At 43.3% G+C, this 25,751-nt stretch overlaps 1 protein-coding gene across 7 annotated transcripts in view; it reads left to right on the plus strand.

Moving 5' to 3' along the window:
• The first annotated feature begins 2,700 nt into the window (after nucleotides 1-2,700).
• mylk4a (myosin light chain kinase family, member 4a) overlaps nucleotides 2,701-25,751 on the plus strand; it is a 35,200-nt gene continuing 12,149 nt past the window's right edge. For 3 of the 7 annotated variants that reach the window (XR_014570265.1, XM_083782087.1, XM_083782088.1), the window contains exons 1-6: nucleotides 15,884-16,808; nucleotides 19,852-19,989; nucleotides 20,440-20,536; nucleotides 21,818-22,235; nucleotides 23,683-23,775; nucleotides 25,162-25,379. Coding sequence is in view for 6 of the 7 variants with exons in the window: in XM_083782087.1 (XP_083638213.1) it covers nucleotides 16,266-16,808; nucleotides 19,852-19,989; nucleotides 20,440-20,536; nucleotides 21,818-22,235; nucleotides 23,683-23,775; nucleotides 25,162-25,379 (1,507 nt within the window). In the remaining variant the exon portion in view is untranslated. Of the gene's footprint in view, nucleotides 3,048-15,883; nucleotides 16,809-19,851; nucleotides 19,990-20,439; nucleotides 20,537-21,817; nucleotides 22,236-23,682; nucleotides 23,776-25,161; nucleotides 25,380-25,751 lie in introns of those variants that run through there. The other 4 variants (XM_083782091.1, XM_083782092.1, XM_083782089.1 and 1 more) reach the window with 4 other exon arrangements.

Raw genomic sequence — 25,751 nt, forward strand, 5'->3', positions numbered from 1 at the left:
CACACCGAGTGCACTGAATAAACGAACGACAAGAGAGCACACCAGTGCGTTCAGGGCGCATTTCCGAACGCACCCTGTATGTTCAGATGAATTGAATAATATATGAAGGTCCCCAATGGAAACAAGCTTTCTTGGGTTATAAATCCTCTTAGCAGACCTTGTATTGAACTGCACGTTCCTGTGCCTTTTTTTTCTGCAAAACTCTTAATATAGTATTCAATCAAATCAAGCAAGAAAGCCAGGTAGTAATTGCTGGAAGGCTTAGTGTAATTAATGCAAAATACAATCCGGCAAGGAACAATTGAGATGGATTACGTATTTATCCATAGTCCCACTGCCGGCTGACACTCTGGCATATACGTAATAGTTCATGAACGATAGATGTATGCCCATATTATTGGTGACAGATTGTACATGATACTTACCGTATATTTATCTGTTAATAGTTCATACATTACACTACATTACATTATCTGTTCTGTGTTTCAATCCATCCCCAAAAAGCAACTACACTTTAGTGAGATCAAATTCATGACAATTATCAGAGCTGCATTACATTGTTAATTCTTTATCCCACGATTTTGCAACCCATTTTTTCACCCAATGTCAATTATCTAATGCAATCCTGGGCGCTACACTTCCTCTGCCAACCTCGGGGGGCAGCGGACTGACCTCATGCTACCTCCTATGCATGAGGAGTCCAAGCTGCTTCTTTTCATGAGGTCCTCTTAAAATCATCTCATATAAGCATTGTGGTCCAAAAATAAACAAACTGTCTTGGCGATATTGTCGGGGAGGTCTCTGTATCGTTTTCGACAGTCAGTCACTCATATTTGATACAGTCCGTTTCTAGCGAAAATGTAACTAATTCAGCAGCAGTAACATTAGTGTTTTCTCTCAGTCAGTTGATTCTTCATATCCATATGAGTGTATAACGGCTGGGAGGATTTGTTTATTTTTCAAACACAGTTCTTATATGAGGCTATCTATAATCCCCCTATGGGGATTACAATGCAAATAAAAATGTACCTGGTGGATTTAGCGCCCTCTACCGATATTGACGTCAGACTTCGGTACTCTATAACGGCATTTTTTTTGTGAGGGTACCTACCCTAGGGGGGGTGCATCCTTAGTTTAGATTAGTCATTGGTTAGACATAAGGTTGGTGAGGGGTGCGTTAAGGGTTGGGAAAGGGTTAAGGTTAGGTTTAGGTGTGCTTCCCCGTGGGAGGTTAGGGTTAGGGTGAGGGTTTGAGATAGGTTGTAGGACTAATGACTGGTCTAACCAATGCAAACTCCACACAGAGTTGCATTAGAGCTGCCTTACATTGTTGACCAGTGACACCTAGTGTTCAAGTTGCCTCCTGAGCAGTGGAGGAAAAAGTATCAATACTGCAATGTAGAAATAAAAATAATGTACTTGAGTAAAAGTACAAAAGTATTGGCATCAAAATATACTTAAAGTACCAAAAGTAAAAAGTACTCATTATGCAGAATGTCCCATTTCACAAGGTATCATACGTATGAAATGTATTCAAATCTTTTGGAAATAGCAGATCTACAAGCTCAAAACGGTCACATTGTGTTATTTTCAAATAGCTAAAGTTTAAATAATAGACCTAATTCAAATCTACAAAGTAGCTAGTACAGTTTTCAAATAATTGTAGTGAAGTAAAAGTACAATATTTGCCTCTGAGATGTGGTGGAGTAGAAGTAAAAGCATTTCAAAATTGGACAATACTCAAGTAAAGTAAAAGTAACTCAAAGGTGTACAGTACTTGAGTAAATATGCTTACTTACTTTCCACTACTGCTCCTGAGCCAGGGTGATCCTCCAGTAATGTGTCTACACCAGTGGTTCTCAAACATTTTCATGTCAAGGACCCCCAAATTGACTAATTAGTCCCGTGGACCCCCATTTGAAAATATATGCGAGGGACCCCCATAAGAGAAGATTTTTACGGCTCTAGCAATGATTCTCAACCAAGTGAGTGTACAAATGTAACCAAAAGGGTCCATCTGGTTCCATTTATACACTCTCAGTACAGACCCATAATGGTTTAAATATCATTAATATCACATATTTTGAAAACATAATAAATGTAAGTGAACGTCAGTTAAACAATAGGCTAATTACTAGGCCTATACTATTATACTACATAATTATGCTCGTTATTGATGCAAATCACAATCCCATAAGAAAATGCCTCTGCTGTAGTGTAGAGGCCTCTAAGCCAATCAAAACAGTTGGAAGGAACACCCCACACGAGTGTCTGTCTCTGTGATATTTGCAGCAGTAATCTAATAGTACCAGCTCAGGGCTATTTCTTTACCTCACAATCCAAATGTCTACACACTGACAGACAGACTAGATTGCTTATCAACCCTCTTAAATGTTCAGTATTAAATCTTACTGTTCTCAACATTAATGCTGCTGTGAAGTTTATGTGACGTTTATTTTTTATTTTAATGGTTTGTTCTCAACCAGTGCAACCACTTACTGTAAGACCCATTACTGTCACCTGTCACTCTTGTGTCATATAAGAGCTGCCTGTCCTTTGGCGATGAGATGAGATAGTTGTGTGTGCGTGTCCGTGTGCATGTGTAAGTGCCATAGACTGTAAAAAAAATAGGTCAGTGCATGTTTGTGTGTGTGTGTGTGTGTGGGGGGGGGGGGACGACGACTCTGAATTATCAGATAAGCCGTGGAGCTTGTGTAAATGTTTGGGCGTTCCTCCTTACACCAAGAAGTTCAAGAACACCTCCTAATCGGCGTGTTCTGACATCTCCCAACATCTCCACTCCACTCGCAAGCCCTTGGGAGTTGTAAGCCAGCAGGAATAGACGGATATAGATGGAGGGTCTAGTAGTAGAAGAAAGACGAAGAAGCTTCAACAATGAGATGAAACCCACAGAGAACTGTCTGAAGGGCAGAGGCGTTTGGCTAGCGAACGGCATGCGTCTGATAGCGTCCTATTTCTGGTACACGCTGTGGGATTTACTCTGCTACCGGACGCGACACAGAGCATCCATTGCTCCCGACGCCCAGGTAGAAAAGGATTGTTTATGACTTGTTGGATAATACTGAGAGGTCTGTGTTCCCGCTTACAGCCATGTGCTGACACTGGCAGTGTGGTTAATGGGAACCCCTTATTTGAGCATAATTTATACTTTGTCCATAAGACCAAGCATGGTAATGCAAGGGGAAAAACATTTCACATTTTTATTATTTTCAACAAGCAACTTTAAAAATGTACATACATTTTTCTTTGTGACTCACTGCACCCTTCGTTTTTTGGGGTATGTGTCAAAAACCTACATTTTGATTTAACCACTCAAGCCCTACTTCATACTTATATGAGCTAGTATATTGTATATTGTCTATTTTCACTTTTTTATTGTTTTTTATTTTAGTGAATTTCTGAAATTTGTTGAATTTGTTTGACAAAATATGGAAGCCATAAAGTGCTTATTATTATTTGAAAGTGCTTGTGCATTTTTGGTTACCTTCATCTTGCACAGCAGTGTTCTGACTATAGCATGTTTTTCCTGTGTACATTCTTTGAGTCTCTAATGGTCAGCTAAAATATCATCTCATATATATTCTGCATGGGTTTCCATTGCATACAGTACATCTGTGGTAGTGATGTTATACTTGTCAACAGTGTTGGGTAACTAACACTACGTAACTTAATATATGATGTAATATATTACCGGAATACGGTAACTTGTAATATAATACAATACTTAACAATTGTCTGTCTGTCTCGTTGCCCGTGGCTCTGTCTTGTGACATTATGTGACAACTGCAGAAGTTAAAGAATGACGTATTTTCTATAATTTGTCATCAAATCATTTATTGGCTTCCATAAATTCAAGGAATACATTTAGCTCCTGTGTTAACTGTCCATAGCTGAGTAGGATGGGGTAGGTCTACGCCAGTAGCGTTTTAAGGAATACAATTTTAAGATGTGTCATCCCGGCTGCCAGATGAGTACACTACAGGCTGAAAGGCATGCATTCTCATTCCAATGGGTGATTGAGGGTCGCGCTTTATACGCGCAACGGCCAATCCGCTGTCCACTAGTTCTCAGGTCTGGTGTTTGTCCGGTTGGCCTCGCCCTATTGTAGATACGCCACTGGTCTACGCAATGTATAATTTATAATTATACTAAATATTTAATTGTTTCGATTTGAGCATTTAAAAAAAAGTAATATACATGTAATAGTAATAATAATATATTGTCTTGCTCAGACAGTAATACAATATATTACTTGACAAATTAAGGTAATAAGAAATATATTCCAAATATAAAGTAATATACCCAACACTGCTTGTCAACTATAACCACACACTGCTTTTTATATTTTTAGAGTTTATAGGCTACATTTGAAGTCCTGCAGTTTATGCTAGTTTCCATGTTTCAACAGAGGATTGTACACGGCAAAATCCGGTGTGATAATTTGTAAAAACTCACCCTTTATAGTTTCATGTCAGACTGTCAGTAGATGTTGTGTTCTAATACTGTGTTACAGTACAGTATTTGACATAAACTGGTATTGTTAGTTCTTCAGTATTTTATGAGACTATGATAAATCCACCCTGTCTGTTTGAAAACTATTTGTTTGTGATGTGAGATCTTGACAAACTATTTGGACTCTATTCAGAGGGAAAGAGAGCAGCTGATGAGGCAATAGGGCAGGGCGATATCACAGCTTGTAGATCAGATATTTTACCTTTAATTATTTATATATATATATATATATATATATATATATATATATATATATTTATTTATTTATTTATTTATTTTTTCTGAAAGTAGAAGATCGTACCTAATGATTAAGCTATATATATCACCAACATTTACACACATTATCTTTGTGTAGTGTAGTATCAGTTATACCATCTGTTTCACTGTATAAGAGTAGCACTTAACACCTGATTTAACAGTGGAGACGTCAGGGCAGAGATTTATGATTGCTTACAGGGTAGTAAATGCAGTACAGAGTGAAAAAATTGTTAATTTATCCAGTATTCTATAAATTCACCTCGCTGGATTGTTGACTTCACAGGCCAAGTGGTCTTCGGAGGGAGGTCCTATAATGCCTATTTGTTTGGAATGGAACACTTCAGCAGTTTCTTTGCATGCACCTCTTCTCAGTTAGAACATTAAGCAGCAAGGTCACTATTCTTGGTTAGAGCACAATCCTCATTACAAGCATAAAAGAAAGTTGCACAATAACCGCTTGACCTCTGTGGACGCCTCTGTTGTTCGTGAGGCCTTTTGTTTTCCACATCGTCATAGAAGGTGTCACATAGTGACTGCTTGGGTATGAAAGCTTGGAAATCACCCAAAATCCATCAGCAGGTTGCAAGGACATTGTGCTCTGTCAAATATGCATTGTTATAGCATTGAGTTTCAGGATACAGTGCAGGGGGAAAACCCATGGCAACTGTTGTGAAAGGGTTCGTTAATTAGTAATCAATCTAATGCCATGCAGCCTCAGAAATATCTCATCTGAGATAAGAACATTTTATTCCGCGCCATGGGATGTCCTTGTCTGTGTGTGTGTGTGCGTGTGTGTGTGTGTGTGTGTGTGTGTGTGTCTTGGTGGTCAACAAACGCTATTTCCGTACTCCGTAGTCCATCCACAGTATATAGCATATATACACAACTATATGTGGTATATATATATATATATATATTCGACCCTTTTCATATCAAGGCCCATTAGTTATTTGGCATTTCAGCCACAGACCACCATTTGAGATTTAGCCTCTCAGACTCAAAACTTATTTTGTTATTGTTGGATAAACTGTTTGGTCACAATTCCATGCTGTATATCGATGTGGTACCATTAGGTTGCACTCTCAAGAGTTCAAGATCTGTAAGAGTCCATTTGGTTACCAACTCTCCCACCTGGAACCACGTCAAGGACCACTGGTGGTCCCGGACCACTGGTTGAAAACCACTGGTGTACAGTATATGGCCTATATATAAATACAGTGTTGTTATAAATAAATATGGATAGTAAGTAAGTAAGTCGCCTTGGGAATCAACGAGCCATATGTCATCTCCTGTTTCCTTAGCGTGTAACAACTTGAGGTTCAAGTACGCCCCCTGGGTATGTTGACGCGGGCATCCAACCCTTGATGCCAAGCACGGAGGCTTTGGGTCCCATTTTCATGTAGTCTTTGGTATGACCCGGCCGTGGAATCAAACCCTGACCGCCCAACCTCAGGGTGGACACTCTAACCACAAGGCCACTAAACCGGTGAGCAAAATGAAGGTCAACTATATTCAACTATGTTGAATATATATTGTATGTTATTCTGTATTGTTCAATAATGTCCCTGAATGTCTATAGTACCGATTAAAAATGGACCAAAACATGTTAATGTGCCATTCAATGGTATCTACCGACTACACAACAGGATGACAGCATTAACATCATGGGACATTAGGTTCTCCATCCGAATGTCACATTTAACTCAATTAGTTAACTCAACACATGCATGTTCAGCAGTATGTGTTTCTGGAATATGTCCATGAGTGAATGGAGAGACATTCTATAGCTTGGTGAACTAAAGGACATCAGTATGATTACGGTATGTGCATGATTGTATTGTAAATACAACCCCTCCCATAATGACTCACTGTACATTTTCACGCTTATTACATGGCTACTTAGTACTTAGAGTGGTGTAAAGTAACTAAGTACATTTACTTAAGCTAAAGTACAATTTTGAGGTACTTTACTTGAGTACTTTTTTAGTAAAATTTACAATATTTTACTTCTACTGCACTACATCTCTTATGCCAATATTTTAATTTTACTCCAATACGTTTATTTAAAAGCTTTAGTTACTTTATTTAAATTATAAAATAACCACTTCCTATATACATTTCGGCCATTTGAAAATAGCCGATATACAAGCTTGGCATTGTGAGCTTGTAGCCCTGAAGGGGGAGGTCGGGTGCACGGCTGCACGCATCCGCCTGGGTGACAGCAGACTGCTGGGCGAGCGCTGGCACTTTGCCATCGGTGGTCAGATCAACATATGGTATGAATTCTGTACTGGCCATATATGGAGCGTGTCTTGAGTGTACAGGGTTTGATGAGGACGGTCAGACCAACATAATATGGAATGTCAGAACAGGTCAGCTCCATATATGGAGATCTAAGGGTGGCAGCTGGGGCAGTGTCTTGAGTGTACAGGGTTGCGTGCGTGACGGACTGACGGCTATATATGGTGGCATGACGGAGTCACTGACAGGTTTTGCAGGTTTTCATAGTAATCTGCGACCTACGGTCACAATAAATGGCTATAAATGAGTCCGGGTGCCTGCATTCCCACCATGGGATTGCAGAATGTCTTCTGCAATCGTATGTGTAGTGTAGGATACTCGTTGCTGCTATTTCTGTTTTGTTTCTGTTGAGCTGTTCATTTTCCGTCGCCGATAAGGATCAGTGCATGTGACAGTAAAGCGTGCACATTCAAATGAGCTCTGCATGGGTCTAAATATTCACACAGCACTGAAGTATAAATATATTTACATAAACATAGGCAAGATGAAGCCTTATCACTCTCTCCTGTTTCCATTCCTCTCTTGGCATTTTAGATGAGTTCTTCACATGGTGAAGAACGAGTGCGTGCGTGCGTGCGTTGTGTGTTGGGTCAGCTACATGTAGGTTAACATGCCCAACACTGCAGATAACAGCGAACCATAGCTAATAGGCCTATCAATTAACTTCAATAGAGCTATTGCTTACTACACTATACGTGCAGGTATTCGAGCCTCAATTCTTACTGGAAAAAAACAACCAAATAAATAATTAAAACCAGTGTTGGGCAAGTTAAGCTACATGTAGCTGACCCAACACTCTTTATAGATTTCATTATATAGATATTCCACTGTTAGACAGATGTTAGGTTCTTAGCTTACGTATGATTCTTGATGGCTATTTTCATGTATTTGATGTATTACAATTTACCATGTGTTGTTCCTGTTTACTGTAAACCGCTCTGGATTAAGAGTGTCTGCTAAATGCCATAAATTGTAACCGTGGCGTGCACAGACATTTAGAGGGGCAGGTGCTCAAGTGAAAAAAGGGCACCTTGTGCAGCGCATTTTGGGGCGGGAACCCATTTTGGTGCTTTAGCTATTGAAAAATAGCAGATCTACAAGCTCATAGCGCGCCACCGAGTGGCGCGCTACGAGCTTGTAGGTCTGCTATTTCTTTCGAAGAACCACTGACCTAGAAACATAGCTTTAGATTGTGGGGGGGCCTAAATAATATAGTAGAAGCGTTTTTTTATCAAGGTTTGATCAATGTCACCATGGTCCACACACTACAAATTAAGGAAAAAAAAATACTTTTTTTTAATAAGGGCAGGGGGTGCTCTAGCACCCCCTAGTGTCTATCTGTGCACGCCACTGAATTGTAAATTGTACAGTATATAATATTGAACATCCACAGCCATGGCCTGCTCTTTGTGTTTATGGCTTCCTCATTGCTAGATGCTATTACATTTCACACTTGACAGTGCCAAATCATTCTCTATTTGAATGACAGTTTGTAGAAAGCATTGTATCGACATTTCAAATGGTTCTTTCAGTAAGATAAGTACTAGCTCCTCGTTATTAAGACTGTTTCACTACCTTGGAAAACTGGAAATTGTGAAATCTCAAAACCTAATCGGAAGCACATGGGCGAAGAGCACCATCTGCTGTTTAAAAGAAAGAAAGAGAAAGAAAGAATGAGCCCCACCCCCAATACAATTACCCCCGTTACAATAATCTTAATACCAATAGAGAAAATACATCATAAATAAATTCTGAAACCAGATCAGTTTATGCATTGACTATGTGTACTATGTAAACTCTTAATTTCCATTTCCAGCCATTGAGTTGCGATTTTTTTTTAAATCTGGGGACCCCCACAAAATAATTTGGCGGCCCCCCCAGAGGGATTGCGACCCCCAGGTTGAGAACTCCTGAGTAATCAACCAGGCGCAAGGTGGCACTCTATGACTTGCAGTTCACATCCACACACACACACACACACACACACACACAAACCCTCTCACTCTCTCTCTTTCTCTCTCTCCCCATGTTGATTCTGTACGACATGCCTGAGATGTTAGCTGGTATTGCCTTTCATTGCCACCATGCACGTTTATGTCCCTTGGTTTCCATTCAGCCAGCCAGAGGTGGCAGGCTGAATGGTGGTGGGGGGTATAGAGCGTCGCAGTCCCGCCCCCTCGAGAGACCCGGAAAAGAAATCGCCGTTCATTTTCCTCATAGGCATTTCTTAAAGTATTTATTTAAAGACGGTTACGCCGCAGACAAAGCCAACTCGGATCATGACAAATCATGACAATGAACACAATATTTTGGGCCGATCAAATCATTAGAAAGAAGAAAATAAAGGCAGGAGACAACACTATTTGTTTTGTTTTTCTTCTTATAAATTATTTGATCAGCCCAAAACATTGTGTTCATTGTCATGATTTGTCACGATCCGAGTTGGCTTTGTCCGCGGCGTAACCGTCTTTAAATAAATACTTTAAGAAATTCCTATGGGAAAAATGCATTGGGATTTATTTCCTGGGCCACTCGTTGTTCTGAAAGGGGGAGGGACTGCGACGCTCTATCCACACTTTTCCTGGGCTGTGTGTGCTCCAGTTCCTGTTGATTTCATTGGATATCATTGGTCATCTGACCAGTTTCATTGGCTTTCATTGGATCAAATCGACAGGAACTGGAGCACACACAGCCCAGGAAAAGTGTGGATAGGGGGAGAGCATGGTGACACGTTCGGTAGGATTTTGGCTTATTTGGGCGCCATCTTCCTGCCTACATGTATAAAGGCTAGTAGGATACTAGGCTACTTGGCTGCCAGTCTGTAGTTCGTAAGTTTGCTTGTCAGTGACGCTGGTGTGTATACACTGTCACTGCAGTACACCATCTTCCATCTCTCTACTATCTTTGACTTGTCACAACTCTTCTACTCTAGCTCTGGATCGACGGCGGTATTATTATTATTCGCCGTTAGAGAATGTTCGGGTGTTCTGATCTGATCGCCGCCTCCCCTCCCCTCACGTCAAATCAGTTCTCAATGTTTACATCTTACTTGACGAGACATGTGGACAGGGGACAGGGACATGTGGACAGGGATCAGGGACATGTGGACAGGGACATGTGGACAGGGACATGTGGACAGGGACATGTGGACAGGGGACAGGGACATGTGGACAGGGGACAGGGACATGTGGACAGGGGACAGGGACATGTGGACAGGGATCAGGGACATGTGGACAGGGATCAGGGACATGTGGACAGGGATCAGGGACATGTGGACAGGGGACAGGGACATGTGGACAGGGACATGTGGACAGGGGACAGGAACATGTGGACAGGGGACAGGAACATGTGGACAGGGGACAGGGACATGTGGACAGGGACATGTGGACAGGGGACAGGAACATGTGGACAGGGACATGTGGACAGGGGACAGGAACATGTGGACAGGGACATGTGGACAGGGGACAGGAACATGTGGACAGGGACATGTGGACAGGGACATGTGGACAGGGACATGTGGACAGGGGACAGGGACATGTGGACAGGGATCAGGGACATGTGGACAGGGGACATGTGGACAGGGATCAGGGACATGTGGACAGGGGACAGGGACATGTGGACAGGGACATGTGGACAGGGGACAGGGACATGTGGACAGGGACATGTGGACAGGGGACAGGGACATGTGGACAGGGGACATGTGGACAGGGACATGTGGACAGGGACATGTGGACAGGGGACATGTGGACAGGGGACAGGGACATGTGGACAGGGACATGTGGACAGGGACATGTGGACAGGGGACAGGGACATGTGGACAGGGGACATGTGGACAGGGACATGTGGACAGGGGACAGGGACATGTGGACAGGGACATGTGGACAGGGACATGTGGACAGGGACATGTGGACAGGGATCAGGGACATGTGGACAGGGACATGTGGACAGGGACATGTGGACAGGGGACAGGGACATGTGGACAGGGACATGTGGACAGGGACATGTGGACAGGGACATGTGGACAGGGATCAGGGACATGTGGACAGGGGACAGGGACATGTGGACAGGGGACAGGGACATGTGGACAGGGACATGTGGACAGGGACATGTGGACAGGGGTGTATAGTAACATTTAGTACATTTACTTAAGTACTGTACTCAAGTACAAATTTGAGGTATTTGTAAGAGTAGTTCCAATTTACCGTACAATACTTTTACTTCTACTTCGCCACATCTCGTATGCAACATATTGCACTTTTACTCCACTACATTTATTTTAAAACTTTAGTTACTAGTTAGTTACTTTGTAGATGTTCATTATTATTACAAAACATACATTATTCACTTCAGCCCTACATGCATTTCGGCCATTTGAAAATAGCCGGTCTGCAGTTGAAAACTTGAACTTTCTATTCTTTTACTTTTGGTACTTTTGATGACACTATACTATATACTATACTATACAAGTGCCCTTGGACAAGGCATTGAACCTCTACCATGAAATGTTCTATGAGCAGAGCAAACAAGTTCTTGAGCTTAGTCCAGTTACCCTGGGTAAACATAGTATACCTTTCCTTTCCTTTTTCTACTTTTGCTCAAATACATTTTGAATTCTGGACTTTTACAGAGTATGTACATCTACATTGCAGTATTGATACTTTGACTTAATAAGTAAAACATTTGAGTACTTTGTGCACTGTCAGCCTGGAAGAGTCACAGAACAGCCCCATGTAACCACAGCACTCTCTGGTGCTTCACTACATAACAGGACACTGTGTTCTGGGTAAGGCGGTGGGGGGGAGGGGTCGAGGTGGGTAGCGCTCCATTTTTAACAGTCAATCTGGTCCGGCTGCCAAACAAACCCAATATCACACAGGTCACACCACTACAGCTCAGGGGTTCCCAGCGTTTTTTGGCTGGGGACCCCCAAGGAAAATGCTTTGGCCATGTCTCGCCATGTCGACCCATTTGTTGGGTCACGTCACGGACACATTTTTTTTGGGGTCCCTTAATAATCTTTTTTTGTTTCGTACATTTTGTTTTTAATTATTTTTATTTGAAACATTTTCAAAATGCATTCCCAAAAAAGCAAAAGTTTTCATGAATTAATACCAAATTAAATGTTTTATCTATAAGTAATTTCTTGAATAAATAAAACTAAAAACTAAGAAATTCCATATATTATTAGAAAACAAATGTTTAAAAAGTAGTGAAAATAGTCAATCTACAAGCTCACAAAACACGGCGCAAAGCGACGTGTTTTGAGCTTGTAGATCTGCTATTTTTAACTGAGTTGGGCGAATGACATATATTAATTTCTCTTTTGGGTCACGGGGCTATAAAGGTTGGGAACCACTGCTCTAGCTGATACCGTGACAAGCACAGACTACTATTTATTTTGGTCAAGATAATGTGTGTTCATGTGTTGTATTATATTGGATTTTATTTTTTCCAGCTCTGTATCTTGATAGCATTGCAAGCATTAATAGACAAAACATTAGTCCATTCTCTTCACATATTGTATAGTTACTATTAGAGAAGAGAAACGGTTTGATAACTTTATTTGGGTGACAAATAATTTTCCTTCAAATTCTGCCCACTAGTGTCAGAAGGAGCTGTCTGTTTTAAAACTCTGTAAAGTAACTAAATAAGTCACTACAGTATTCCAATCAGGACACAAACACACGCGCACGCACGCACGCACGCACGCGCACACACACACACACACACACACACACACACACACACACACACACACACACACACACACACACACACACACACACACACACACACACACACACACACACACACACACACAATGAAGTTACTGCATCGACATGATCCCCTCCTTGGCCATCCTAGTGTTCATGTGTGCGGACTTGTTTCAGTGTTTCTCGACGTCCCGATAATTCTGATTATTGACATTTCAATCATGCACTAACACTAGCATGTCTGAGAGGTCATTTTGACCATTTTTGTTTTTGTTTTAGATTTTGAAGTTGATTATCTTTGAGCCCATGAAGCTTTCAGAAGGTTCCCCTTCCATGACCGTCATCATCCATCACCCTTCTATCGTCTCAGACATTTTTGACATCCGAAAAGAAATTCTAAATGTGAATTTAAGCACATGCTACTCGTGTTTACTTCAGACATGCTAGTGTTCTCTAAGAGACCGGGAAACGATTCCCTCGGCTGCCACCTGCGTGCACTGAAGCCGTGCACAGCTTGGCCGCGAAGGTGAGAGTGGGCCGCGGGCGGGCGGGCAGACGCTTTGTGCCGCCATAGCGCCGTCGCTCGAGTTGCACTGGGACGTGTCTGATATTAGCATGATCTTTGGTTTGTGTAATGAGCCCCACCACTGATGGCCTGTTTATATCTGGAGCTTATAATGACCTCAAACACATGCAGCCCTAATAAGCTACCAGGCTTGTGTAGGGATTATCTGACGTGATGCAGCACATATCTTTCATTGGATATGAACTGTTAAGGTGCGTCACATTTAGGCTCCTATTTCCATTCATTATGAAGTCAGAGTGGCATACCTGCAGCCTGAATGGAAAGAATATATATATATATATATTGTATTTCACGCAACTCAAGATGAGGTGAAGGACCCACATTGCTAGAATTGCCACGCTGTCATCTCTTGGCAGAAGTTGGCACCCCAGCGGACAGGTGTGTGTGTGTCTCCCTCGCTCTCCGCCGTGTGAATGATTCCCATCTGTTACTGCCGTGTCGGGGTCACCTGCCCTTTCCCTCCCCCCCCCCCCTCGGCAGCCTCGCGCAAATGAACTTTCAAGTCAATTCTAATCCAGCATGTCACCTCCCAATTCATCAACCACTTCAAATACTGAAAGTCAAGCATTGTGCCTTAAGCCATTTTGGGGCGGGAACCCCTTTTGGTGTTCTAAGCATTATGTTATACTTTAGCTATTGAAAAATAAGAGTGGCGCACTACGAGCTTGTAGGTCTGCTGTTTTTGAAAAGTCGTGAAAATGTGGCGCAATTCTTTGAATATATATATATATTTCAGAGCGAACATTTTTAACTAAAATATTTGCTTCTGGGGGGTCCCTGGAACTACATATTTTCAGATGGGGGTCCGTGGCCCAATAGAGATAATTCTGGGGGTTCTTTTACATGAAAAAGGTTGAGCACAACTGACATAGAAACATGGGTTTTTCAGAAAACTTCCAAAATGGGTTAATTCTTGTCCAAATTAGAGAAGAGAGCAGTATCAAAGCTGGTGGCGTGACGACTCGTCGAGTAACCTGAGCTTGCGGTTGCCCCCCCCCCCCGAACTCCCATGCCATTCTCCTACTACCTACAACCCCCCGTCCTTCTCTGGTTCCTGGCTGTGCCCGTGAGCCCAGCAGCCATGGCCCTACCAGCGACTGTAGTGAGGTGAGGTGAGTGCTGGACTATTTTAAGTGAGGTCTTCGTAGGCCGTGCCCCTTTGTCAGCAACGTGCCTCATGGTTGCCTTTGACAAAGCTGCATGCCTCATCAGCATCAATCACCCCCTTCAATCTACAAAGACAGGGTGAGTTGGCACGGTCCCCCCGCGAGCTTATCTCAAGTGTCCCTTTTGTCCAGCCCCAAGTGCTGCACTTGATAACGTGACATTCCTTTAATGCCCCGCGGATTTGCGGAAAGATCTATTGTTTTTCCAAAACATTTCCACAAGTGTCCCCAGCTATTCTGTATTTTTGAGTGGTGCAACCACTCCAAGGAACAGCAATGTCCGTGTTCACTGTTGGTTCACCTATGTGCCTATGTGTTGGTTAATGAGCACCAGTATATGACTATGAGTACCAGTAGGGGCGCTGTTGTGCCAGAAACGGAGAGAGGGATAGTGCTGCACTGTTTTCTGCTAATGAGAGAGAGAGTGAGAGAGAGAGAGAGAGAGAGAGAGGTGGGGGGGTGGGAATTGCACCACTCAGTTCACACGGGTGTGATTTTTTAAGAAATGTTTGATATCTTAGGAGTTGATTTGAAGCCCATACTGTATGTCCCCCATGCACCTAAATCAGACATATGCGGTTGTGCTCATATTACAAGTCCTAAGTTAAACTGTCTTAACTGTGTATGAGAAAGTATACACAGAGACTCTCATTGGATGTGTTTGTCAGTGCAGAGACACACCATGAATCATCCTGGACGCCCGTCTCCTGTTTCAGTAGTCCGTAGCCAGGAACCACAGGCTTCTTCACTTTTCCCACTTACTAGGTGCTAGTTACAGGCATTCAGCAGCTACGGGGAACCAGCCAGGAGGGGATTTCCATTGCAAAACGGCTCGCAGACAGGTGCATACATGTGCCAAATGAGTAACGTTCAATCCTGAAAAGATTATGGCGGTCATAACTTCATATCTGTGCCCACTTGTCAACACCATAGCCGTTTGTGTGACATTTGAATGAATTGTTTATCTCGAGTTGCTCCTAAAAAAAATCCTCAAAATCCCCAAACGTACCCCGAAAACCTGTGTCCGCTTTCAATTAAAACACCCAACAATACCTTCTACGATATGCAGCAGGACTAGTAGGAGGACGAGCGGGGCAATGTTGCACTTTGGTTTCCACATGAAGGAGGCACGGCGTGTACACTGGCCATTCTGACACTTGGCAGGCAGGCAACAGTGGAGGGGCTTATGAGATTCAAAGGATCTCAAATGTCTCACAGCCCAACAAGCATTGCCAAAGTCCAGCCCCCAATTCTTGGCCCCTGCTGACGTAAGCCGGCCAGTTTACATTTAGAGAAGACTGGCCTACCCCCATTCTTAATACCATTTCTAGTGGGGAAGAGTGACAGGTGCACCGGTGATAGAGGGGTGAGAGGAACAGAGGCAATCCCATAACCAGATGACCACTTAGTCAGAGCTCAGAGGTGCTACTATAGGGCTTTACCTTCCCCTGACAAGAGATTTACCTTCTGTGTTGCTGGCCTGGTGGATTTAGGATTTTTGCCTTTATGTGTCTTGTTTTTTTGGGGGGCGGGGGGGGTTGTGGGTAAATACTTTAGTTTTCTCTTTGCTGTGGCATTTCTTGTAGCTCATCGGTAGAACTGGCTAAATCCCCCCCAAAAAATCGGCCTCCCGGACGTGGTAGGAACTATTCTTACTTCGGGGTGTCCTTACGTGATCCTGGCTCGCCTGACGCCCTGAGTTCCAAGATGTTGCACTGCTCTCCGACCGCAGGCGGAATGGGTGACCAGAAGGATGTCAACAACAGTGGGAGCTTTGACCTCATCCAAAATCACATTGAGTCTCTGAGCGGCAAGATGGACAGGCTCATCAACATCCAGGAGAGGGTCCTCAACCGACTAGACGGACAGTCCGACATCGAACAGGACACAGAGACTATCGGGGTGGACAAAGGGGAGATGCACATTGTGCCCTGCGGCGTGACAAACGCGGCACCGGCCGTCATCAGGGGAGAGGTGACGTTGCTTTGTCAGGAGATGAGCTCCATCATGTCCGCCGTGAACCAGCGCTCGGAGCAGCAAGCTCAGAAACTCGAAGGGATGGAGAAGCTGGTTCTCAACATGCAGCAAATGATCAGCTTCATCGGGGAGACGGTGAAGAGCTCCCGGATCATGGAGCTAATGTTCAAAGGTCCCGCAGCCCGAAAGGCCTCCAGGCCTAAAGACAGAAAAGGCAAAGTAACCGCCAAGAGACAATCGTCTGCGGACGCAATACCCAAGAAAGCTGACAAGGTGAAACTCCAAAATAATCTCTCTGCTTCCAAGTGTATGAATACAGCCCCCATGTGCATTATGAGGTTGGGTAACGGGTTATGCCCTATGTTTTGTAATGGGAAGAGCTTCCGGGGAAATATACTTAGGGTTTTATTTACAGTCCCAAGATATGGAGTGACAGGTTCTCGATGCTGAGTTGAAATCCATTAGCTCTTATTTTGTAACATTTAACATTCTTGGCAATGAATATGAAAATGATCACAGCAGCAAAGCTGAGCACTCAGGAAGAGTTCACTTACTAAAAAAAGTGTCTTGGCTCATGCCTGTAACTCTCCGTAGGCGGGTGTAAAATGTAACCTATCGACTATATGAGCCTTTTGCATACAGTAGCTTCAAATTGATTTCGTTTTGCAGCTCATGCTTTTAAGACCATACCAGGCAGTGTATTTGCATGTTTAGCCCATTAAGTACAAGTCACATATGCTTGACAATTTTCCAAAGAATCCTGTAGTTTTTTCCTACTTTCCAGGAAGCCACAGGTTAATGTCAGCACTGAAAATATAGCCTTAAATGTTTGGCAAAAAATATATTTTAATTCAGTTGAATTTGAAATGTGCACATGAAATTAAAACTCCCATGGCTTCTTTATGGTGACATGAAGAAGCAGATTTACGTTGAAATGATTAACTGGGTAACTCCAAAATCAAAAAACCTGTGGAATGTTTTGTAAAAAAGTGTCACCATTAATATAAAGTACATGACTTGTAATCCATTGGCCTAAACCTGCAAACCACTTGTATGATCCTTTAAGTCTTACACTGTAAGACAAAACTAATAATTGTTTGTGCAGCAGCTTTTCACACCTATTCCATTTTAACTCCTGTTTGTATACACTGCACACCCTTCACACGCGATGTGGCCTCCAAGCCATGAGGCATGCTTAGGGTCCCCATGGAGATCATGAAAGGGCTGTGTGTGTGAGTCTAGGGGTGGAATGTGGGTGGCCATGTTTAGAAATGCCACTTTCGGAGATCAGCTGTAGTGTTGTTTGTGAGCCAAAAGGGCCTTAAACCCACCTGCTAGTTAGGAGTCAAGTGTCAACAGCTTGTGATGACTCAGTCTTTCCCTCTACCTTTCTCTTTATTTGCGTGACTGACTTCAACTATCCACATGTCACATTTTATTGTGTGCTTCATTTCAATCTACACAGTAAAATGTGTTAAAGTCCTAGGTTATACTTTATACTACGCCGGTGTCGTGCATGAATACCATGACCTACAAGCTCACAACACATTGCGACACATTGTCCATCCCCGTCAGTGCTTCTGCCTGGATCTCTCTGCAGTCTGCAGAAGAAGCTATTCATAAACGTTTATTGGAGGTCCTGCCATGACAAGTTTGAATCAATTTTTGACATGGCGTTCAGATGTTAGTAGCTAATATACTGGAGGTGTGTCCCATGTGTATACAGTATAGAGAGAAATGTTTTGATCTGTGAATAGCCTCAGAGCATGTGTGGTCTTTTGTAAGGGATGAAACCATTTGTTATCAAGAAAGGCCTTTCTTGTGGGTAAAGTGGTATTCATTTTAAAGTGATACAGTCAGGCACCCAACATTGTCTGCCTGTGCTCTGTTGTGAAGACGTGAACAATAGCTATAGAAGGGGGGCTCTGTGAAGGTCAGAGGATACTCTGGCACTGCAGGGCATTAAGCTATACTTAAAGAGACCTCGAAGTCAGTCATCAACACACTCCATCATGCACATAGCTGCATAATATGTCAGAGTGGTGTCCCCTTCCCCCGGCCAGGCTCTGCAGCCTGCAAGCATCACGTATACAATGCGGTGTGGCTGAGACGTCAAGAAAAGAATAGTGTAAAAAAATGTTTAATCGTGCTGAATAACCAGACAAAAAAGCTCGTGGCCATGTTATTGCCGTTGCAGTCCATGATTCCATACAGTAGTAATGTGACGGCGGCGTCTCGGATTTCACGGAATGTTCTGTTGCGTTAGAAGCGCCGTCGAGGGGCAGTCCCGTCTCTCTCCGCCCTCCAGAGGTGTGAGATGTCTGCGGAGCGACATCTGTTACTTTAGCTGCCACGCAGCTCCCATCCAGGGATTTGTCCCCGTCCCCCCCGTCCCCCCGAAAGCACTAAAGGGCTTGATATACTTTGTTGTGTGCAGAGAGCACCGGCAGGCGGCTAAGCATAAAATCACCCATAACTGTTGTTACTGTGGAAACTCCAACTCCGGCCTCTCTGCAAACCGGTGTTTACCACACAACAACTTTCAGAGAGCTTAATGCGAGACTCCCTGAGTTCAAGAGGGCTTGTTTTTTTCCATGCTGACCTACTCATATAAGGTTGTGTTCTTCCATGAGTCCTGCTCAGCTCTGCTTTCAAAAGTCGAATAACTGCGTATGTTCTATTGCAATATTTTCCGTCCAGGGGGTCGGTCAGCATTGCATTCCACTGCTGAGTGTGACAAGTGATAAGCTATAAATTCACCGCGTTGCCCCAGTCTGTCTATCCATCTGCTATGAATAATCAAGCGCATGCCATGGTCCAAGTTAGTCTGTGTGCACGCATGGAGAACAGAGCCGGGCACCGTTCTGTGCAAGTCAAGACAATTACAGGGACGTTGCCCTTGATTATCTCCTTTGTTATTTTACCCATGTATTCATTCCATTGTCAATCTAGTTAACATCGTGTTTTCTTTTTTCTTCTTTTTTTAAATAAGTTTTATCCCACGATTTTGTAACCCTCCTTTACACCTGACAGGGGGGGGGGGGGGAGTTTCCCTGGTTGGACATATAGCGTGTGGAAGGAACCAGTTCCTTTCCCCTCCACCAGGCGCCCCGGCTGGCCAGGGGGAGGCAGTTTAGAGACCAGGATTAACATTGTGTTTTCCTCCATTTCCATCTGTTTCTAATAACCTTCATCTGATCCATCTGTCAACCTGACTAACACTCATTGTTGTCTACTAAATGTCACATAACTGTCCCATCATCCCATGCGCATGACTCAAACACTACCAAGCATTGCCCATCTGTCTCTTTAACAGAAACCTACCTCTACTAAAGCCAAAGGGACTCAAGAGATAAGTTCTGCATGGGAGCCCAGTACTCCAGAGCCTTCTCACAAGACCAAACACCGGCATGGACCAAAGCCTTTCCTCTCCTCCCGTAAACGTGGAACCTCTGTAGGTTTTTCTCGCTCACACTGTGGTACCTTTTTAATGCATTTTGTCTGTTCATGTACCCCTTTGTATCGTACCGTGTCCTGTGCTGATCACATCCTTTCTCAGGTTGGTCTCAAATTCACCCAAACATTTTTTTGGTTGTTGTTGCTTTTGAAGGGATACCATTACTTTTTGGGGGATTTATATACGTTTCTTTACCAGAAGCGTTGTGTCGAAATGGTTTTCCATATTTGAACTTCAACATCTGCCCCAAAATCGTTTGTTAGTGGTGGTGGTGGTGGTGGTGGAGAAAAATGACCGTATACCAATATAATTCAAAACATCAAAGTAATGCATCCTGACACAGAGAGAGTTCTCAATTCTCACTGCCATCTGACTTTGACTTCATACCTGGCCATTCTATTTGACTTCATCGCACCTTTCCCGTCTGTCATATTGTGTGTTCCACAGCTGAAAGAGCATAAGCCCAAAGAGGGGAAAGAGAAGCCCTGTTTGAGCCTCAAGGGCCAGAAAGCTCAAAAGAAGAAGAAGCCTCCAGATGCAGCAGGTGATGTCCTTTCTTTTTTTTCCCTTCGCATTATCTAATGTAATCCTGGGCTCTACACTTCCTCTGCCAACCTGGGGAGAGCAACGGACTGACCTCATGTTTCCTTCAATGCATGAGGAGTCCAAGTTCTTTTCGCCTGGAATTTCCCCGGTTGGACATAGCATAGAAAGAACATGGGAGGGGTAACAAGAAGACTCGCCCCGTTTCTGTTTTCCTCCCAGAATTTTCCCCAGTGAGGGGTGGGAGAGGCTGGACAGCAGAGGGCTGGACTTTGAATTTCTCTAACTATAAACTTTCATGACAGCAGACAGTCTAAGTACAAATATAATTTATGAAAAGCTACTACATTGAAGTCTGTTCACAGAAGTTGTTGGGGGGGATTATCTGACGAGGTACCATTTGAGTGTGCAAAACCTTACATATACTTAATAATACTAAATTGTTTATAGGGTCAATATAAGTAAAATAATATAGCCTTTTTGACAGGAGTATCTTTTTATATTTTTCCAAAAAGAATACAAACAGCCAATAGCATATTACAAAGTCATCCCCCTCACTGGTGACAATTCCGGGAGGAAAAACGGGCAAGCACCGGGGCGAGTCTTCCGGTATTCGGGGGAGGCAGTTTAGAGACCAGGATTACTGCATGTTTTTTGTGAGGGTATACCTTCCCTAGGGGAGACGGGGAGAACATGCAAACTCCACACAGAAAGGCCCGTTTTCGCCAACCCCACGATCGGGTATATGGGCACTGATGCGGAGGAGAGAACACGCCCCCAGCGTCCCCCGCGAGAATCAAATTATTCTCAAATTATGTGTTTTGTGATTTGAGGATGATAGTGTTTTGAGTCATTGCAGACAGATTGACTACGCACACACACGCACGCACGCATGCACACACACACACACAGTACACACACACACACACACACACACACACACACACAGGTTTTGCCACAATTAAACTAAACTTAAACTAAAAGCTGTAAAATGTCAGGGTAATAATTGCTAGAGCAGCGGTTCCCAAGCCTTTTTGGCCATGCAAAGGTAGTTTTAATGTTCCACTGAGTTTATAGCCGAATGGATTATGATGTATGACAATATATTATTATAAGTTATAATAGGTTACTTCTCAAACCTGGTTTATTACGTTGTTTATTAAGTTGTTGTGCATAATTAGAATCATTCATAACAAGTGTTATCATGGCTTATATAACGCATTATAAACACAACCTTAATATAAAGTCTTACCCTTTGTACTTCTGTTTGGACATTTTGTAGACGTCTCCCTGAAGAAGCAAATATTGCTCCTGGAGGAAGTGCAGAAGCTCAACAGGGAGAATGAAGAGAAATGGGAGCCACAGGTCCCCTCTGAACATGTGGACCTGGAGGCTGGAGGGGCCCCTGGGGAGCCACAGCTCGGGGCCCCCAGCCCAGCCTTATCAGACTTCCACCTTGAAGACACAAAGGCTTCTGGGCCTGAGTCTGAGAAGGAAGAATTGCCGCAGGTGGATGGTGTGAGAGAGGCGGCCGAGGCTGTGACAGAGACCGAACCCAAGCCTGAAGAGAAGGACGTGATTTCGGTGAAAGAGGAGGTTTTATCGGAAAAGCAGGAGGAGAAGGAGAAAGCATCGCCGGAAGCATCATCCATAGAACTGCCTTCTTCTTCCAAGGATTCCCAAAAAGAGCCTATTGCAAGGTACCTATATAACTCAACACAAAATGGTAAATGGTGCATTTATATAGCGCCTTTATCCAAGGCGCTTTACATAGATTGTGCATTACATTCACCCATTCACACACACATTCATACACCGATGGCGACGGAAACCATGCAAGGCAGTGGGCACCAACCAGCACATCAGGAGCAATTAGGGGTTCAGTGTCTTGCTCAAGGACACTTCGACACTAACTCTGGGGGAGCCCAGGTTCCTTGCGGTTTCCATCCAGCCACTCTACCCCTGAGCCACCGCCTCATTCTGTCTTTTACTGTACTGTCCTTCTACGATTCCAGTATACTGTATTAAAGCATGATACTCAGGCTTTAACACAAGCCTGATTTATACTTAGTGGTGTGCCAGTGTCGCGCACCAACAATGCACGTGCCCAACTAAGTATAATTCCGGCTTTAGTACATAAGAGTTATGAATGAACAGCATTTGAGGAAATACAGTGCTATACAGTACATGCAAGCACAAGACAATGCAGTACAATACAGTTGGCCTTTTTTATCAGCTTTGCTCATGATTGGCCAAAGCTTGATTTAATTTATGTTATTAGGCCAAACAATGAATTTTTCTCCCTCTGGGTCCTCTCTTAAACACAACAAGTTTGAAGTCAATCAGTCGAACACCGATTGCGGACACACACACACACACACACACACACACACACACACACACACACACACACACACACACACACAAATAGTGTTGATTTCGTCGACAAAAATGATGGAAAGATATTCGTCAAGTACTGTACCTTTTTTCACTGAGGAAAACTGAATAAAAACTAAATAAAAACTAAGCTATTGCCCAGGCCGTAGCGTAACGGTCTGGGCACCGGACTGGTGATCCAGTCGCGGTGTGCCGCGGGTTCGACTCCCGGACCCGACACGGCCTTTACCGCATGTCATCCCCCCATCTCTCTCCCGTTTCCTGTCAGCCTACTTTCTATCCCTTAAAAAATCAATAAAGGCGTAAGCCGCAAAAAAAAAAAAAGAAAAAAAAAAAAACTAAGCTATTATGACTAAAACTATGACGAAATATATTGACAATTTTGTCAACAAATAAATACTAGAATGTTAGGGAGGAACTAGTGGAGAAGAGAGAACTAAAAGACAAGGCATTTTATGCTTGGTTGCATTCACAATGCGATGCGCTGTGAGCTTGTAGATCGGCTATTTTCAGCATGCAACCAACTCTAAAATTTTCATTTTCTCATTTTTAGACTGCCAAAATACAGTTTAGTCGACTAAATCTCCAGTTGATTTAAAATCGTGTATGATGATATTTATCAAACTAAAACTAGACTAACACTAAAACATTTCAGTTGACAAAAATGTGACTAAAACTAAAAAAAATTACTAAAACGAAATCAAATTTTGCTGTCAAAATCAACACTAGTACTTCCTTAATCCTTTGTAGTACCAGCAGCGATGACCACAAAGGTGCCTCCTCACCTGCGGAGGCAGAGCAGGACCAGGTAGCAGAGGGGAGCCACGTGACTGTGGAACCAAGGTTACGATGACTTTTCATTATAGTTTAGTTTTAGTTAGATTTGACGTATACTTTCTTCTTTTTTTTTTTTTTTAAGATATTTTTTTGCGGCTTACGCCTTTATTGTTTTTTTAAGGGATAGAAAGTAGGCTGACAGGAAACGGGAGAGAGATGGGGGGATGACATGCGGTAAAGGCCGTGTCGGGTCCGGGAGTCGAACCCGCGGCACACCGCGACTGGATCACCAGTCCGGTGCCCAGACCGTTACGCTACGGCCTGGGCCTATACTTTCTTCTTGCGAATTCAGTTAATTGTCTCCACCAGGCCGAAGGCATGGGGGGAGAGTATGTTTTGCACTCCGTCCGTCTGTGTGTCCGTCCGTGTGTGTGTCCGTGTGTCCGTCCGTCCGTGTGTGTGTGTGTCCGTGAGCAGCTAATCTCGGCCACCGTTAACCCGGTCGATGCCAAATTTTGCACACACACTCCCTGGATGCCAACGATGAACCTCTGCCCCAAACTTTCCAGAACGGCCTGTTATAGCGCCACCAGGAGGCCGCTTTGTGCAAAACAAGTTTTTGCACAGTACACCTACAGATTTTGTCCAAACATCACGCAAATTGGTACACAGTCTCTCTAGAGCCATTCAACGAAACCGGTCTTTCAGATTTCTCAGACTCCATCCTGATTGGTTAAGATTGGCTTCCAAAGTTCACAGGAGTGCTCAGTTTCAAACAAAATGCTGCAAATCATGAACACATCGCGTGATTTCCGTGAAATTGTGCACCCACATTCCCACTAGGCCGAGGACGAAATGCCACATGAACAATTTCAACTCAGCCTCAAGGTGGCGCTATAACTGGCCGAAAAGTGTTTTTACCTCTAACTGCACGGATCTGTGGATAACTTTGTATGCCAACTCCTTATCCAACCACCAGATGAAGGCAAGCTGCAATGTCCTACATTCCTATCCTGGTGGAGACCTGTGCCCAGAAGGGCACTTTTTCTAGTTTTAGTTCGTTTTTAGAGCGGGTTTGCTAAACGTTTGCGTTTGAGTCTAGCAAACACTTAGCAAACGTCAGACAACGTCTAAGTTTAGTTTTTATTAGTTTTAGTGTTAGTTTTAGTTTTCAATCCTGCACCTGATGAATAAGTCAGGTGCAGGATATGAAAAGGGCCACAGCAAGTATTGTGTAATAAAAACAAACAGAACAAAAAGTTACAGATTACACTTATAAATAAATTGACAAAAAGGGCATTTTGTCTATTATTTCAGTTAGTTTTACTTACAGTAGTTTTGGTAAACACACAATACCGTTTCAGTTAGTTTATCGTTTTTGTTTTTTCAATTTCAGTTTAGGTTATTTCGTTAGTTTTTGTTAACCCTATAATAACCTTGTGTGGAACACAGCGGAGGAGTGGAGGAGAGCAAAGACGAGGGGGAGGACGGAGAAGCAGGGAAGGAGGAGGGAGGTGGAGAAGGAGAGGAGGGCTGGGGCATCTTCGCGGCGGACGGAATACAATTGCAGCTAAAAGACCTACGAGAAAGGGTGGAGAAAGCGAGGAAGGAGGCGCAGGAGGAGGAGGAGGAGGAGGACGACGTTCTACCTGAGCAGACTTACTTCATTGGTGAGTTTTGAACATACCGTATATATTGGCAGTGGTGGAAAAAGCACTCCCATTATTTGACTTAAACGGGATTTTGCTAAAAAATATATGTTAATGACGTTTAGAAGATTTAGAACACTTTCCTGGGGGTCTTTCTGCGTGTAATATGTGGGTTTTAGATATTTTAGATTTTAGCAGTGAGCCTAGTGTCTCTGATGTCATGGAAAATGGGTTCACTTACTGACTACATGTTGTCTCAGTAAAGGTGCTGCCAGACTTACGCACGTTCTCGGCTGTGCGCAGCTTCTTTTTCCGGGTTTTTAGACGCTCTCCTCCACATCAGTCGTCCGCGGAGGTGGACCTTAATTTCCATCCACCAGCTGTCTAAAAACC

The sequence above is a fragment of the Protomyctophum parallelum genome (assembly GCF_964188405.1).
Source record: "Protomyctophum parallelum genome assembly, chromosome: 14".
Lineage (NCBI taxonomy): Eukaryota > Metazoa > Chordata > Actinopteri > Myctophiformes > Myctophidae > Protomyctophum > Protomyctophum parallelum.